Source organism: Schistocerca piceifrons, chromosome 1 (genome assembly GCF_021461385.2).
Source record: "Schistocerca piceifrons isolate TAMUIC-IGC-003096 chromosome 1, iqSchPice1.1, whole genome shotgun sequence".
NCBI lineage: Eukaryota > Metazoa > Arthropoda > Insecta > Orthoptera > Acrididae > Schistocerca > Schistocerca piceifrons.
In genome coordinates this window covers 171729212-171743676 of record NC_060138.1, presented here as the reverse complement: position 1 = coordinate 171743676, position 14465 = coordinate 171729212, and the positions used below count along the sequence as shown (strand labels likewise).

The window sequence follows — 14465 nt, the reverse complement described above, 5'->3', positions numbered from 1 at the left end:
AAGCATTTTGTGGTTATGGAGATTGCATAGTCTTCATCCTAAAGTCTTCGACACATTTTTCTGTTGTCAGATGTTCGTGCATATACTGCGTTCTGTTGTAAGCAGTGCAATTTTCTTTGCAACTAAAGATTTATTTTGGCATCATTCTCCCATTCACATTTCATGATACAATATTATTCTGCAGTAGCTGGCTAAAGTAAATTCTTTGTTAGATTATCAGTTCTTAGCTGTCAAAACTACAAAAATTTAACTGAAAACTAAAACAATGAAAATGTCTCAGAATTCTAAAAAATTTCCTGGTTTCCACCGGATGAAAACATTCACACATTTTTCCCAGATTTCCTGGGGTGTGTACAACCTGTTTTTAAATAGATGTAGATTACTACAGTCCAAAAATCTTCAGATCTTGCCCAAGTACCATATATTTCACTGCATTGTCTGATGATTTCCCTTGTTCCTGCTTCAGTATTTCTCCTGGAAACGTATCTGTTCTTACCAACTTTTCCGTTCTTTATTGCAACTATTGCTGTCTTTACTTCTTCTGCCAAGATTGATGGCCATATATCATCCTTATCCAGTGATACGACACTACATGTGTACTGAGAAATGATTTCCAGTCAACACTGTTAACATATTTCATCCAGAAGTAAACTGCATATCAAATTGTCAAAATAGCAAACATCATGGTGTATAATGTGTTAAAACAAAACATGCAGCTACTGATAGAGAGCTGCTTAATGAAACACGTTTGACTGAAAAGAGACCAATGCCTGAAGCCTTCACTGACTACGGTAGCAGAATATTCTCAAATGATCTTCCACAAAACACAAAGAAATTCTGCTTGTATGCAAAGACTGTTACTGGCACCAAAGTTAGTGGGTAGTCAGTCGCAGGTGAAAAAGGAACTGAAATTGAGAATAGCAAAGCAAAAGCAGGAATGCTCAACTCTGTTTTCAGATGTTCCTTTATAATGGAAAATCCAGGTGAATTGCCCCAGTTTAATTCTCGTACCACTGAAAGGATGGGTGAAATAAGTACACTATGTGATCAAAAGTATCCGGAGACCCCCCCCCAAAACATATGTTTTTTGTATTAGGTGCATTATGCTGCCACCTACCGAGAGATACTCCATAATAGTGACCTCAGTATTAGATATCGTGAGAGAGCAGAATAGGGTGCTCTGCAGAACTCGTGGACTTCAAATGTGGTCAGCTGACTGGCTCTAACTTGTGTCATATGATTGTACACGAAATTTCCACACTCCTAAACATCCCTACGTCCACTATTTTCGATGTGGTAGTGAAGTGGAAATGTGAAGGGACACTTACAGCACAAAAGCGTACAGGCCGAGCTCATCTGTTGACAGACCGAGGCCGTCGACTGTTGAAGAGGGTCATAATGTGTAATAGGCAGACATCTATCCAAACCATCACACAGGAATTCCAAACTACATCAGGATCCACCGCAAGTATTATGACAATTGGGTGGGAGTTGAGAAAACTTGGATTTCATGGTCGAGCAGCTGCTCATAAGCCACACATCATGCTGGTAAATGCCAAAACGCCTTCACATGTGCCCCAGTCAAGTGTGTAGGGACCCTTGCTGCTTGTGCTGTATATTAATGACCTTGCAGGCAATATTAATAGTACTCTCAAAATTTTTGCAGATGATGAAGTTATCTATAATGAATTACTATCTGAAAGAACCTTCATAAATATTCAGTTAGAGCTCAGAGAGGTTTTAAAATGCTGCAAAGATTAGAAACTCACTTTATGTGGTGTCATTGAGATATCAAAATGCTCCACTCAGAGTTGGTATCACCACCGAATCACTAGGAGGAAAGTCGCTGGCTGCCAGAGCGACCAGCTATGATGTGGCCTCTGGCCAAATCTTCAAGAAAGGTAAGTGCACCACCACTGCTGGCATGTATTTACTTGCATCTAGAGAGCTTTACGACCTGTCTGTGTTCCGCCACGAGTCAGATTACTACGAAGCCTGCTGAGTGTGCTACAGAATTGTAAAGCTTCAGTGGACTCAGTACAGTCTCTCTATTCCACACAGAGGACTCTGCATGTTATTGATAGTATTAATGACTTAGAAATTACATCCTGTGTACAGTATTTTTGATGTACACCACACTCATGGACCACTATCTTCTTGCAAGTTAAGCACCTTAAGGAATAAAACTTACTTTAGTTAAGATTATGTCATCATTAACAACTGTTTTAAGACAGTCCATTCCCACTGCCAAGCCACAACCCAACACTTTAAATGTCCAAAATGTTAAAATGTACAATTCGCAAAACTAAAAAACTTAGTATCCTCTGACTACAATATCGAGTTACAGTTAGAAGCAGTCAAGTCATACAAATATCTGGGTATAGCACTCTGAAGGAATAGGAAATGGAATGATCACATAGGATCAGTTGTGGGCAAAACAAGTAACAGGCTTTGGTTTATTTGTACACTCCTGGAAATTGAAATAAGAACACCGTGAATTCATTGTCCCAGGAAGGGGAAACTTTATTGACACATTCCTGGGGTCAGATACATCACATGATCACACTGACAGAACCACAGGCACATAGACACAGGCAACAGAGCATGCACAATGCCGGCACTAGTACAGTGTATATCCACCTTTCGCAGCAATGCAGGCTTCTATTCTCCCATGGAGACGATCGTAGAGATGCTGGATGTAGTCCTGTGGAACGGCTTGCCATGCCATTTCCACCTGGCGCCTCAGTTGGACCAGCGTTCGTGCTGGACGTGCAGACCGCGTGAGACGACGCTTCATCCAGTCCCAAACATGCTCAATGGGGGACAGATCCAGAGATCTTGCTGGCCAGGGTAGTTGACTTACACCTTCTAGAGCACGTTGGGTGGCACGGGATACATGCGGACGTGCATTGTCCTGTTGGAACAGCAAGTTCGCTTGCCGGTCTAGGAATGGTAGAACGATGGGTTCGATGACGGTTTGGATGTACTGTGCACTATTCAGTGTCCCCTCGACGATCACCAGTGGTGTACGGCCAGTGTAGGAGATCGCTCCCCACACCATGATGCCGGGTGTTGGCCCTGTGTGCCTCGGTCGTATGCAGTCCTGATTGTGGCGCTCACCTACATGGCACCAAACACGCATACGACCATCATTGGCACCAAGGCAGAAGCGACTCTCATCGCTGAAGACGACACGTCTCCATTCGTCCCTCCATTCACGCCTGTCGCGACACCACTGGAGGCGGGCTGCACGATGTTGGGGCGTGAGCGGAAGACGGCCTAACGGTGTGCGGGACCGTAGCCCAGCTTCATGGAGATGGTTGCGAATGGTGCTCGCCGATACCCCAGGAGCAACAGTGTCCCTAATTTGCTGGGAAGTGGCGGTTCGGTCCCCTACGGCACTGCGTAGGATCCTACGGTCTTGGCGTGCATCCGTGCGTCGCTGCGGTCCGGTCCCAGGACGACGGGCACGTGCACTTTCCGCCGACCACTGGCGACAACATCGATGTACTGTGGAGACCTCACGCCCCACGTGTTGAGCAATTCGGCGGTACGTCCACCCGGCCTCCCGCATGCCCACTATACGCCCTCGCTCAAAGTCCGTCAACTGCACATACGGTTAACGTCCACGCTGTCGCGGCATGCTACCAGTGTTAAAGACTGCGATGGAGCTCCGTATGCCACGGCAAACTGGCTGATACTGACGGCGGCGGTGCACAAATGCTGCGCAGCTAGCGCCATTCGATGGCCAACACCACGGTTCCTGGTGTGTCCGCTGTGCCGTGCGTGTGATCATTGCTTGTACAGCCCTCTCGCAGTGTCCGGAGCAAGTATGGTGGGTCTGACACACCGGTGTCAATGTGTTCTTTTTTCCATTTCCAGGAGTGTAGAATACTGTGGAAATGCAGTGTCTACAAAGGAGATCAATGACAAATCTCTCGTGTGATCCATCCTGGAACATGCCTCAAGCGTGTGGGACCCATACGAATAAAACTAACATGGAGTATTGATCATATATGCAGCAATAATGTTGTCAGGCTTGCTTGACCCTTGGGGGTGTGTCAGAGAGATGCTGAAGAAACAGGACTGCCAGACAATTGAAAATACATGTAAACTATCCTGAGAAAGCCTGCAGCAAGAATGGTCTTAGGCTTGTTATGGGGCGTGTCACAGAGATGCTGAAGAAACTAAACTGGCAGACTTTTGAAAGCAGACAAACTGTCCTGACAAAACCTTCCTACAAAGTTACAAGCACCGGCTTTAAATGCTGACTCTAGGAGTATACTTCAACCCCCATACTTAATGCTCCCATAGGGATTCTAAGAAAAAGATTTGATTAATTACAGCACAAGGTGTCTACACGGACAAGGAAAAAAATTCCGGATGTCCTGGTTAAAAGGACACTTTCCACCAGGTGAAAATAAACTTTGTGTGTGTTAAGTGACAGTATATTTTCCGTCGTAACTGTAAAATTTATCAATTCTTTGAATGATTATATTTTTATACAGCAGTGAAGAATTTCCCAGCAGTTTAGAATATGAAACTCAGGGGACAAAAACACGTTTGGAAAGATCTTTGACATGCAGCAACATGTATGCTACATATTTTCATATTACGAAAGCATAAATTCAAATTCCACCAAACACTGCATGCTACTTTTTGAAGCATTGAAATCGAGATTGCGATGTGCTTTTGTAAGCCAGTCACAGCTCATGTTACATGATCTCGCCAGCAGATGACAGCGGATATTCAGAGAATACGGCACATGATGTAGTCGGCCAATAGCAACATCATATTATGTAGCAGGAACACAAAAACAGGAAATGCTAATGGCTTAATTAACATACATAGTGTTGCTACTAGAAAAGAAAAGCTTTCACATATACTATTTGTCTCAAAGATTAATAAGTTACAAGAGAGGCTAAGCTACCACATATAATGTTGATCTTTTTAGCTCACGTTACACTTTAAGATACATCACACAAATGTGCCAGTAAAATTTTTAATAAATACATAAATGTCTTATCTTCTGGGTTAGTAATTCTTCTAAATGGCTTGTGATCAAAGAGTTGATTTTTAAACGAGAGTCAAATGCTCTGTGATTTAAGAAATTCATCGTATATTCTTGCACATATTTCATCTTGCGTAAAAGGAAATTTACTTTGAAAGTAACGCTTTTCAAACCACAATTCGCAAGATTTTCTCACAGCCTGTTAGAAGTAGGTAGGTTTCAGCAGTTGCCAGATAAGAGGTGTCACTGCGCTTGCACAGCTATGATGATGTAGGAAGCCTGCATGTTCGTATGTATAAAACGTTAAACGAGCTAACGTTATGTCATAAAAAAATATCAGAGGGTATACTCAGACCATCGGAATTACTTGGTCCATATTAAAATGCATAATTTGTCTTAAAGTGCATATTTGTATGTCCAGATTCCCAATGAAGTAGGTTTCAACCTTATATTAAGATTTTCAGTGTGGTTTCCGGGATTGTTCTTTATTATGGCATAATGCAATACATGCTAGAAGATGAAAACCTACACTTGAAATGAAGCGAACAGTTGAAACTTGCCAATAGTGTGGAATTAAACACTTTGTTTCAAATAAATTGATTGCCTCAATGGACAAGATTAATAAAAGCCACATTTCTTTAGCTAACTGACAAAAATAACTTCATTGTTCTACAAAGCGATTACTGCTTGACTGCCAGAAATGTGGAAATAAATTCTGAGACTGATAACACATTTTAGCCTTCTGTAATTATGTGAATGTATTTAATTCATTTGATAGTTCCTGGCCGCAGAAATCCATGTTGTTTCTATTTGATATGAGAGCAGTACACGAGGAGGAAACAGCAAATTCACTAAATGTAAACACGGGTCACTTAGAGACTAACCACCTCCCCATTATAACTCAGACTGCTCTGTGCATCAACCACGAATCAATGTTGTTTTCAAACTGGAGCAATACTAGAATTTGCCACCCGGTTCAGATACCCTGGTTACGTGTGGACTACGATGTTGTGGAGGTTGGGTAGGCGACAGAACACCAGTTTAGGAGGGGTGGGAAGTAACTCGCATAGGATGTCTCTCACTTCTGTGCATAATGATAGGTAATCAAAAGCCCTGCCGAAGGACATGGTTCAGTTGTTCCAGTCCTGAGTGGTGTTGGTTGACAAAGGGCTCGTTCCCAGAAAGGTGGGAGGATTGGAGATGTGAGGGGAAATGGCATGGGAGATCTATTAGCAGACTAGGTCTGGGGGTAATGCCCGTCTGTGAGGGCCTTTGTGAGACAATTGACATGCATATATGCCATTCCCAATTGGCCAGGTGTATGGGATGGATTTTTTGGTGTGAAAGGGATGACAACTGCCTAATTGAAAGTACTGTTGGGGGTTTAACATAGACAGGGGTGCAGATGGAACCACCAGAGAGGTGGAGTTCTACTTCTAGGAAGGTAGCACGCTGGGCTGAGGAGTACCATGCGAAGCGGATGGGAAGATGTTGAGGTTGTGAGGAAATAAAGCTAGGGTGTCTTGACCTTGAGTCCAGATCACGAAGATATCGTCAATGAACCTGAACCAGACTATGGGTTTGCTGTTATGGGAGGCTAGGAAGGTATCCTCTAGATGGCCCATAAAAAGGTTGGCATAGGAGGGTGCCATGTAAGTGCCCATGGCTGTGCACTGGATTTGTTTATATACTGTCCCTTCAAAGGAGTAGTTATGGGTAAGGATAAAGTTAGTGAGGTGTATGAGGAATGAGGTGGCGGGCGGGTTTGGAATCTGAAGGACCTTGGGAAATATAGCGTTCAACAGAGGTAAGACCATGAGCATGAGGGATGTTAGTGTATAGGGAGGGAGTGTCAACCTGCCCAATCCACCCTCTCAGCACTTCCTATTCCAGTCCTGTCATAGATTTATCCTACCCCATCAGGGGCCAGGCCACCTGTAAAAACAGCAATGTCATTTACGAGCTCTCCTGCAATCACTGTACATCTTTTCCTACTGGTATGACTACCAACCAACTGTCCATCAGGATGAATGGCCACTGCCAAACTGTGGCCAAGAGCAAAGTAGACCACTCTGAGCCACAATATGCAGCTGAACATAACATACTTGGTTTCAATAGCTGTTTCAATATCGAGCCATCTGGACCCTTCCCTCCATTACCAGCTGTTATGAACTGCATATCCTTACAACACATTCTCTGCTCCCGTAATCATCCCAGCCTACAATAACATACTGTCTTCACACCCTCCACACAACAGTTTGCAACCCCTCTGTTCTATCATGTCCTCCCCACTCTCTTCTCCCACCTTGTTTATTTGTCACCCTCTGCCAATGCACCTGCCAATCTTTCCCCAATCCTCTCCTTTTTCTTTCCTAATTTCCCCACCTTTCTGTGTCACTACCACCTGACACTGTGTTTGTTGGTATTCTGGTTTCGACACACTCCATCAGACTGCATTCATCTCTCTCCCCACCAGTACAAAACTATCCCTTCCCCCCCCCCCCCCCTCCTCTCCTCCCCCAGATTGATGCTTGCATCCTGCATGATAGTTGCACTCTGGCCCGAGATGCTGGATTTGGTGATCATATGTGCCAGAGGTGTGCTTGCCTGTGTGTATGAATAGTGTCTTTCCGTGTGCTTGCCTGTGTGTATGAATAGTGTCTTTCTCATTTGCTGATGAAGGCTGTGGCCAAAAGCTTTATGGAAGTGTCTTAATTGTGCCTGTCTGCAACTTAAAGTGTCTTCTTTACGGTAAGTAGCAATCTGCCTTTTCCTACATTGTTAATAACTGGTACAGTGGGAGGTACTCTCTGCCATGCACTTGCAAGTGGTTTGCAGAGTTTATATGTAGATGCAGATATTTTAAACAGCTATAAATCAAACTACTGAGAAGATAGAAAAGGAGTCTAGAATTGGGACAGTAATGGAGCTTTATACTTAGCTGGTAACAGATGTGGACATACTTAGCCAATTTTTGTGTAGAGCATCATCTTCCTGACAGGCAGCCAAGCCCTGAAGGTGTTGCTCCCTTGTCTGCACTGATAGGTCATCACTGAAAACTACTGCCTTGTTATCTGCTTCAGCTATCAGCTGCTGCAGCATAGTCACTGCATGGCCAGACTGTAGTTTTGTCATAGGCGAAGGAGTAGCTTGCACAGCTGCTGGTGCCTGGAATCACAGGTTAGCAACATGTTCAGTATAATCTTGTTTTACATTTTAATTTGAATACTGACTTTGTTATTAATGCACTGATTAAATATATCTGTACCATAACTTTAAAAAAAGGGCAATAAATCTGAATTCAGATTTGACTGGGCAGAAATGAATAAGTTTTAACTTAGACATTGTGGAGAATAGGAAGAACTAGATTAAAGATGAGGGGACAAAACACTGAATCCTATTTTTTTTTTAAATTTCCCTGCTAAAAGAAATGGATTCAGTGTTGTTTTGGTTTCTCTATTCCTGTCACTTGCCAGTCTCATGTAAAAGCACATTTCAAACAACTCTTTATTTCATTTCATTTGAGTTCTGTCTTCTCCACTGCCCACATTTGGCATCCAAATGGAGCTGAGCTTCAAACATAATTGTTCATAATTTTTTTCTTGCATCACAGTTTATATTTTCGGATGTTGGCAGCTCTTTCTTGCATCTACTTTCTTATCCACTCTACTTCCTAGACAGCAAAGTTAATTCATCTTTTCAAAGGTTTCTAGTTTAAATTTAACATTTGGCAACTCATGACATCCACATACAGCACATATCACCACCTTATTCCTTCTTCTATAGGTAGACAGGTAGCAATGTTCTATTTCATTAAGCATACCACTTAATTCCTATTTATTTTCTGTGATACCTGATATATTCTCAGTGGAGCACATTATGCTAATTTTCTAATTTCACAAATCACTTTCACACTGAGATAATCAATTATTCACTCCACAGTTTATTCAATACATAAGTTATACATTATAGTGGCAATGAGCAACCCTGCCTTGTATCGTTAATTTATCAGTGCTGAAAGCACCTGTCTGCATTGCAAACAGATAGTGGATAACTTTTCTATCCTTGGAGTTCATATCACATTGCTTGATACCCAAGCTGCCTGGCATTTACCTATTTTGATGTGGGAAACTGCCTAAAAACAACATCTGGGCTGGAGGAGTGCTCACAAGTTTCTTCACGTATGTCAGATTTAACAGCCACACATTGATAAGTAGATGCTACAGAGCTACCAAACTGTGGGGACAGTGATTAATTCACTGGCTCACTAGCCCCCATCATTTCCCTGCAAGTGATTCCATCCGGAGCATGCTTGCCAAGCTAAATCTCAAAAGAGGCACATAATGTCGAGGCAGGTACCTCCTATCTCTTAGTCAGTCCTATCTCTTAATAACTAGTTGCAGTTTATGTGTGGCTAATGGTACATTGAAAGAAGACTAGAAACCATAAAATCATCTATAAATAATGAACACTGAATGGGGATAGTTACAATGTTTGTCATACTATTTACAGCTACTAAAAAAGGGGGTCACACATAAAATGTTATCCTAAAAGCCATTTTTCTATCATTTAAAGCAATCTGGCAGATAATTACAGATTCAGTATCTAAAATAAAATGTGGAATTGGAGGATCACAGAAAGTCAAGAGATATCCCTCAACCTGTCCATAGATGATATGATTCCAAGTAGTATTGTGGGCCAATCAGTGTCAAAGAAGGTACCTATCAACCGTACCTGCTCCATGAAGTCAGTTGTATAGACCTTTCCAGCAGGATGAAGTGAAATCTCCTGTATCTACACTGCAAATAATTAACAGATTGTCTGAAAACTAATATGTAAAGTTCAAGAGTGCTGGTAACATCTCACCAAACAATAGGAGTGTTGTGTCGTCAATAGGCACGCAAACAAGACAGAAAACTTACACACACACACACACACACACACACACACACACACACACACACACACACAGAGAGAGAGAGAGAGAGAGAGAGAGAGAGAGAGAGAGGGGGGGGGGGGGGAGAGAGAGAGAGAGAGAGAGAGAGAGAGAGAGAGAGAGAGAGAGAGAGAGGTGAGAGGGGGGGGGGGGGGGGGGGGGGGTGAGAGAGAGAGAGAGAGAGAGAGAGAGAGAGAGAGAGAGAGAGAGAGAGAACAGGATAGGAATGCAGTGCAGAGACGTCAACACCAATGAGTTTGTGCAGCACATGGTGAGAATGATGTGGAGGAGTGGATTGGGATGGGGTGACAGAACAGAGGAAGGGGAGACCATTGGGAAGAGAATAGGTGCACGCACAGGAGGTTAGTTGGAGATTGACACCAGGAGGATTACAGAAACAAATCATATGTTGCAAGAATATCTCCCATCTACATAATTCAGAAAAGCTGGTGCTTGGGAGGAGTATCCAGATGGCACAAATTGTCAAGCAGCCACTCAAATCAAGCATACTGTACTTAGCAGCGTGTTACCCCACAGGTTGGTCAACTCGCCTTTTGCCCAAAATCTGGCAGTGGGTGGATCTACGATGGCCCTGCCTACATAAAATGCTGTGCATAAATTGCAGCAGAGTTAATATACAATATGGTACCTTTCACAGGTGGCCTCGCCTCTGATTGAATAGGATAGGCCTGTGGCAGGACAGGAGTAAGATGTGCTAGGTGGATTATTGGACCAGTCATGTGTCTGGGTTTTCCAGAGGGATATGGCCCCTGTGGCAAGAGGTTGGGAGTGGGCGTAGCATAGGGATGCACCAGGATATTGTGTTGGTTGGGTGGTCAGTGGAATACCACTTTAGGAGATATTTATAAGATGCCCTTTATTTCTGGGCATGATGATAGATAGCCAATCCCTGGACTGGACCAACTGAACAATATCCTTGATCAATACATATAAAACGTGCATCCACAACACATATGCATATTGTGGATGTAGATTTTATTTTTACGCAATTCAATTGCTTCTGTTGTGGTCAGCACATGGCTCATGCCAACATGGTGTGTGTGTGTGTGTGTGTGTGTGTGTGTGTGTGTGTGTGTGTGTGTGTAAGAGGGAATACTTATACCACTGTATGTATTTGGATTCAGGCCGCTTGAAACAACCTTCCAGGATAGCATGATTTAATGTTGCAGAGCAGTCCTTAATATCTGCATATCTGCTATGTTTGAAAATAACAAATTACAATATTAACAAATATTTTTAACAGCCATATGTGGTGTAATGGTTCAGTGAGAACCATCTGTTACTATGTGGAGGGAATTTTCTTAGGTCAGTCATGGTAGCATAGTTGCTCTGTCACCCAGGTGCGGTGGACTGGTGACAGAAACAGGAGTCCATTAGATGGGAGGATGGCAACCGGGTAGTTGAAGTTCGAGAAAACTTTTATAATGTATCAGGCTAGAGTAGATACAGGTGTACATCCTCATCTCCTGGACACAACTTGGCATTGATACATGGTGTCTTCATATTGGAGTAGTGGAGGCAGATGTGGCCGAAGCCCACCCATGCTGCTGGGAAGCTGCCTGGCTGCTTGATGGTGCAGATGCACTTGGTGTTGAGACTGTGGCTGGTGGTCATGGTCCTCATGGCCTGGCTGTAGCAACTGGAGTCACCCTTAACACTGGGCACTAGCATGAAGGTGGGGAGCTATGGGGACCCAAAGTCTAGACATCACTGTTGAAGTGGTAGAATGATATGACAAATCATCTGACCATTCTGTGTACTCCAATATGGAGGGAATAGTAATAGGTCTACCTGGGTAGAAAACCGGGATCCCAATTCACTTTTACAAAGAGTACTCTATGGCATTGGCCCCTTACTTAACTTGAATTTATTGTTACTCTCTCCACCGGTGCAGACTTCCAGGCAAATGGAATAAAGGTCCAGTGACTCCCGCATATTAAACTGTATAAAAAAAATTGACCCACTAAAATTACAGACCAATATCCTCAACATTGGTTAGCTGCAGAATTCTTCAACATTTCCTTAATTTGAATATAAAAAAGTTCTTTGAGATGGAAAATCTCCTGTCCACAACTCGATATGGTTTTAGAAAGCATTGCACACATGCAGAACTCCAGCTTGCCCTCTTCTCACATATTATCCAGCAAACTATGGATGAATGGCAACAGGCAGATTCCCTATTTCTTCATTTCCGAAAATCATCTGATACAGTGCCTCAATGCTCACTGTGAATTAAGTTTTGGGAATACAGAATAGATTCCCAGATATGTAAGGGGCTTGAAGACTTCTTAAGTAATAGGATCCAGTATGTTGTCCTTGATGGTGAGTGTTCATCAGAGACAAGAGCATCATCAAGAGTCTGTAGTGCCCTCAGAATTTTACAAAAGTATGGAGTCACTTGTGTTTCAGCCGCTTCGAACACACATTATTTTGTAGTGGGTTGTAGCATAAACAGATACACACTGCCGCAGGATGTTATTTGTGCAGGCTAACCGAGAAAGAGGAGCAAAACCGGGCCAACAAGTGACGCACTCGGTTGCAGCAATTCCGTGGATGAATTTCATGCACGAAAACATTGGTGATTGTTGTGTGTGGTAGAGAGACAACGGAAGGAAAAAAAAAAAAAAAAAAAAAAAAAAGATTATTATTAATAGTGACTTGGTCTCGAGTAGATGGACATGTATATTGGTATTGTATCGTTGAGAAAAAATGTTATTTAATTTGGTTGAATTCAGTCGTGTACGAATGCGCTAAGAAAGTGTGGGCTTACTGTTTAATGTGGCATTGAAATGGTGTATTGAATTTTGAATAAAGAATATGTTAACAGCCACTGAATTTTGAGAGAGTCTTTATTTTGACTAGATAATAGGATTTGGGAATAGTAGACAAATTTTCACCTTCTTCAAAATATGGAATCTTCGGAGGAGAGTTTGATGCAAGCAGAAGACGCCGGAGCTGCGGGGAAGCTGAGCCTGTATCTGGCATTCTAGTAAGTTCACACTGATAGTCCAAGGAGCGTGGCTCTAAGTTTTAGACGAGATGCAACGGGGCACTGCATAACGTGGCAACCGGTAAAGAAAGGACCTGTGAAGAAGGTGGAAGATTAATGAAAGCAAGTTGAAAATATTGACGAGTGTTGCCATAGCAACGAGTAACAGCAAACAAGATTCAAAGATATTTATCGAAAATTGTCCTGTTGGTTAGTGGTGATAGAAGCAAGGAAATCGAGAAGAACGAACGCCATCCATTAATTCACAAACGCCGCCGCCGTCTACAATGCCGCCGCCGCCGTCTACAAACGCCGCCGCCGCCGTCTACAAACGCCGCCGCCGCCGTCTACAAATGCCGCCGCCGCCGTCTACACCAACACCGACGCCGCTGGTAGCAGATCGTCAAGTCACACCGGGTGAGCGAACTTTGACTTTTGTTCAATTGTGCAGTGTAAGACTTGTGAGTAGGGGGTACTGTGAATGTTGACTCGACTTAAGGCTATGAAGAATAAGATGGAAGGGGATGATCAACAATCAGAAGGGCATGTTGGGGCTATGGGGATAGGAAACCAAGGACCTGATTTATGTGAATTAATGAAGTTTATCAAAACTCAGTTTGAGTCACAGAACACAAGACAAGATGAACTGAAGGCAGAATTAAATTCTAAACTAGATTTACAGAACTCAGAATTAAATTCTAAACTAGATTTACAGAACTCAGAATTAAAGTCTAAATTAGATTTACAGAACACTCAAATGCAACACCTCAAGTGAGACTTTAAGAAAGAAAAGTCTGACACTCTAAGTGAAAGAGTAAATATTTTGTTTAAAGGCTTAGAGGAGAAACAAGAGAAAAATTTACGGGAAATAGCCCAGAGATTAGAGTATGATGTCGACTGTAAATGTAGTAGCTTGGAAACCAGAGTCAACGAAAATTTTGATTCCTTGAAAGATGTCTGTAAGGTCACATTTGATGTGGTTAAACAGGAATTAAGTAACATTAAAACAAATGTACATAAACAAGATAAATTGCTCCCATTAGCTCAGGCGCAAATTTCAGGAGTTAGCTCACGTTTAGAAACTGTAGAACAAAATCTCAAAGAAAAGTTAATTACAACTTAGTTGATCAATCTAACCAGTATAGAGAAACAGGTGGATGGGCTAATAGAATGAAAAGTGGAAGAAAAATTAAGCATTGACATTCCTTCGCCTATAATGACCTCTGAATTAGATCATACTAAAAAAGACTTAGATAACCTAAGAAGGGAATTCAAAATTATTCAGGAAAAACTTGAAAAGAGTACAGTGTCTCAAAATCTTGTTCTAAATAAAGAAATAATTAATGATTTGCAATGGGGATCGAATTCAGGCTTTTCCTGACAGTTCCCTAGGGGTAAACCAGATGGGGAGGTACACCCCACCCATTTCCTAAAACCATTTAATCAGACCATGCCTAAAAGTTGGGAAGAGGCTAAGAAAGTACAATTTGCGATAGGTTATTTAGAGG

At 42.5% G+C, this 14465-nt stretch overlaps 1 protein-coding gene across 1 annotated transcript in view; it reads right to left on the bottom strand.

The window, feature by feature from the left end:
• Window positions 1–14465, bottom strand: part of LOC124786712 (protein KIAA0100) — a 329777-nt gene that overhangs the window by 70556 nt on the left and 244756 nt on the right. The window contains exon 27 of the mRNA XM_047254285.1: window positions 7975–8179. Within this exon, the coding sequence (XP_047110241.1) occupies window positions 7975–8179 (205 nt within the window). The remainder of the gene's footprint in view (window positions 1–7974; window positions 8180–14465) is intronic.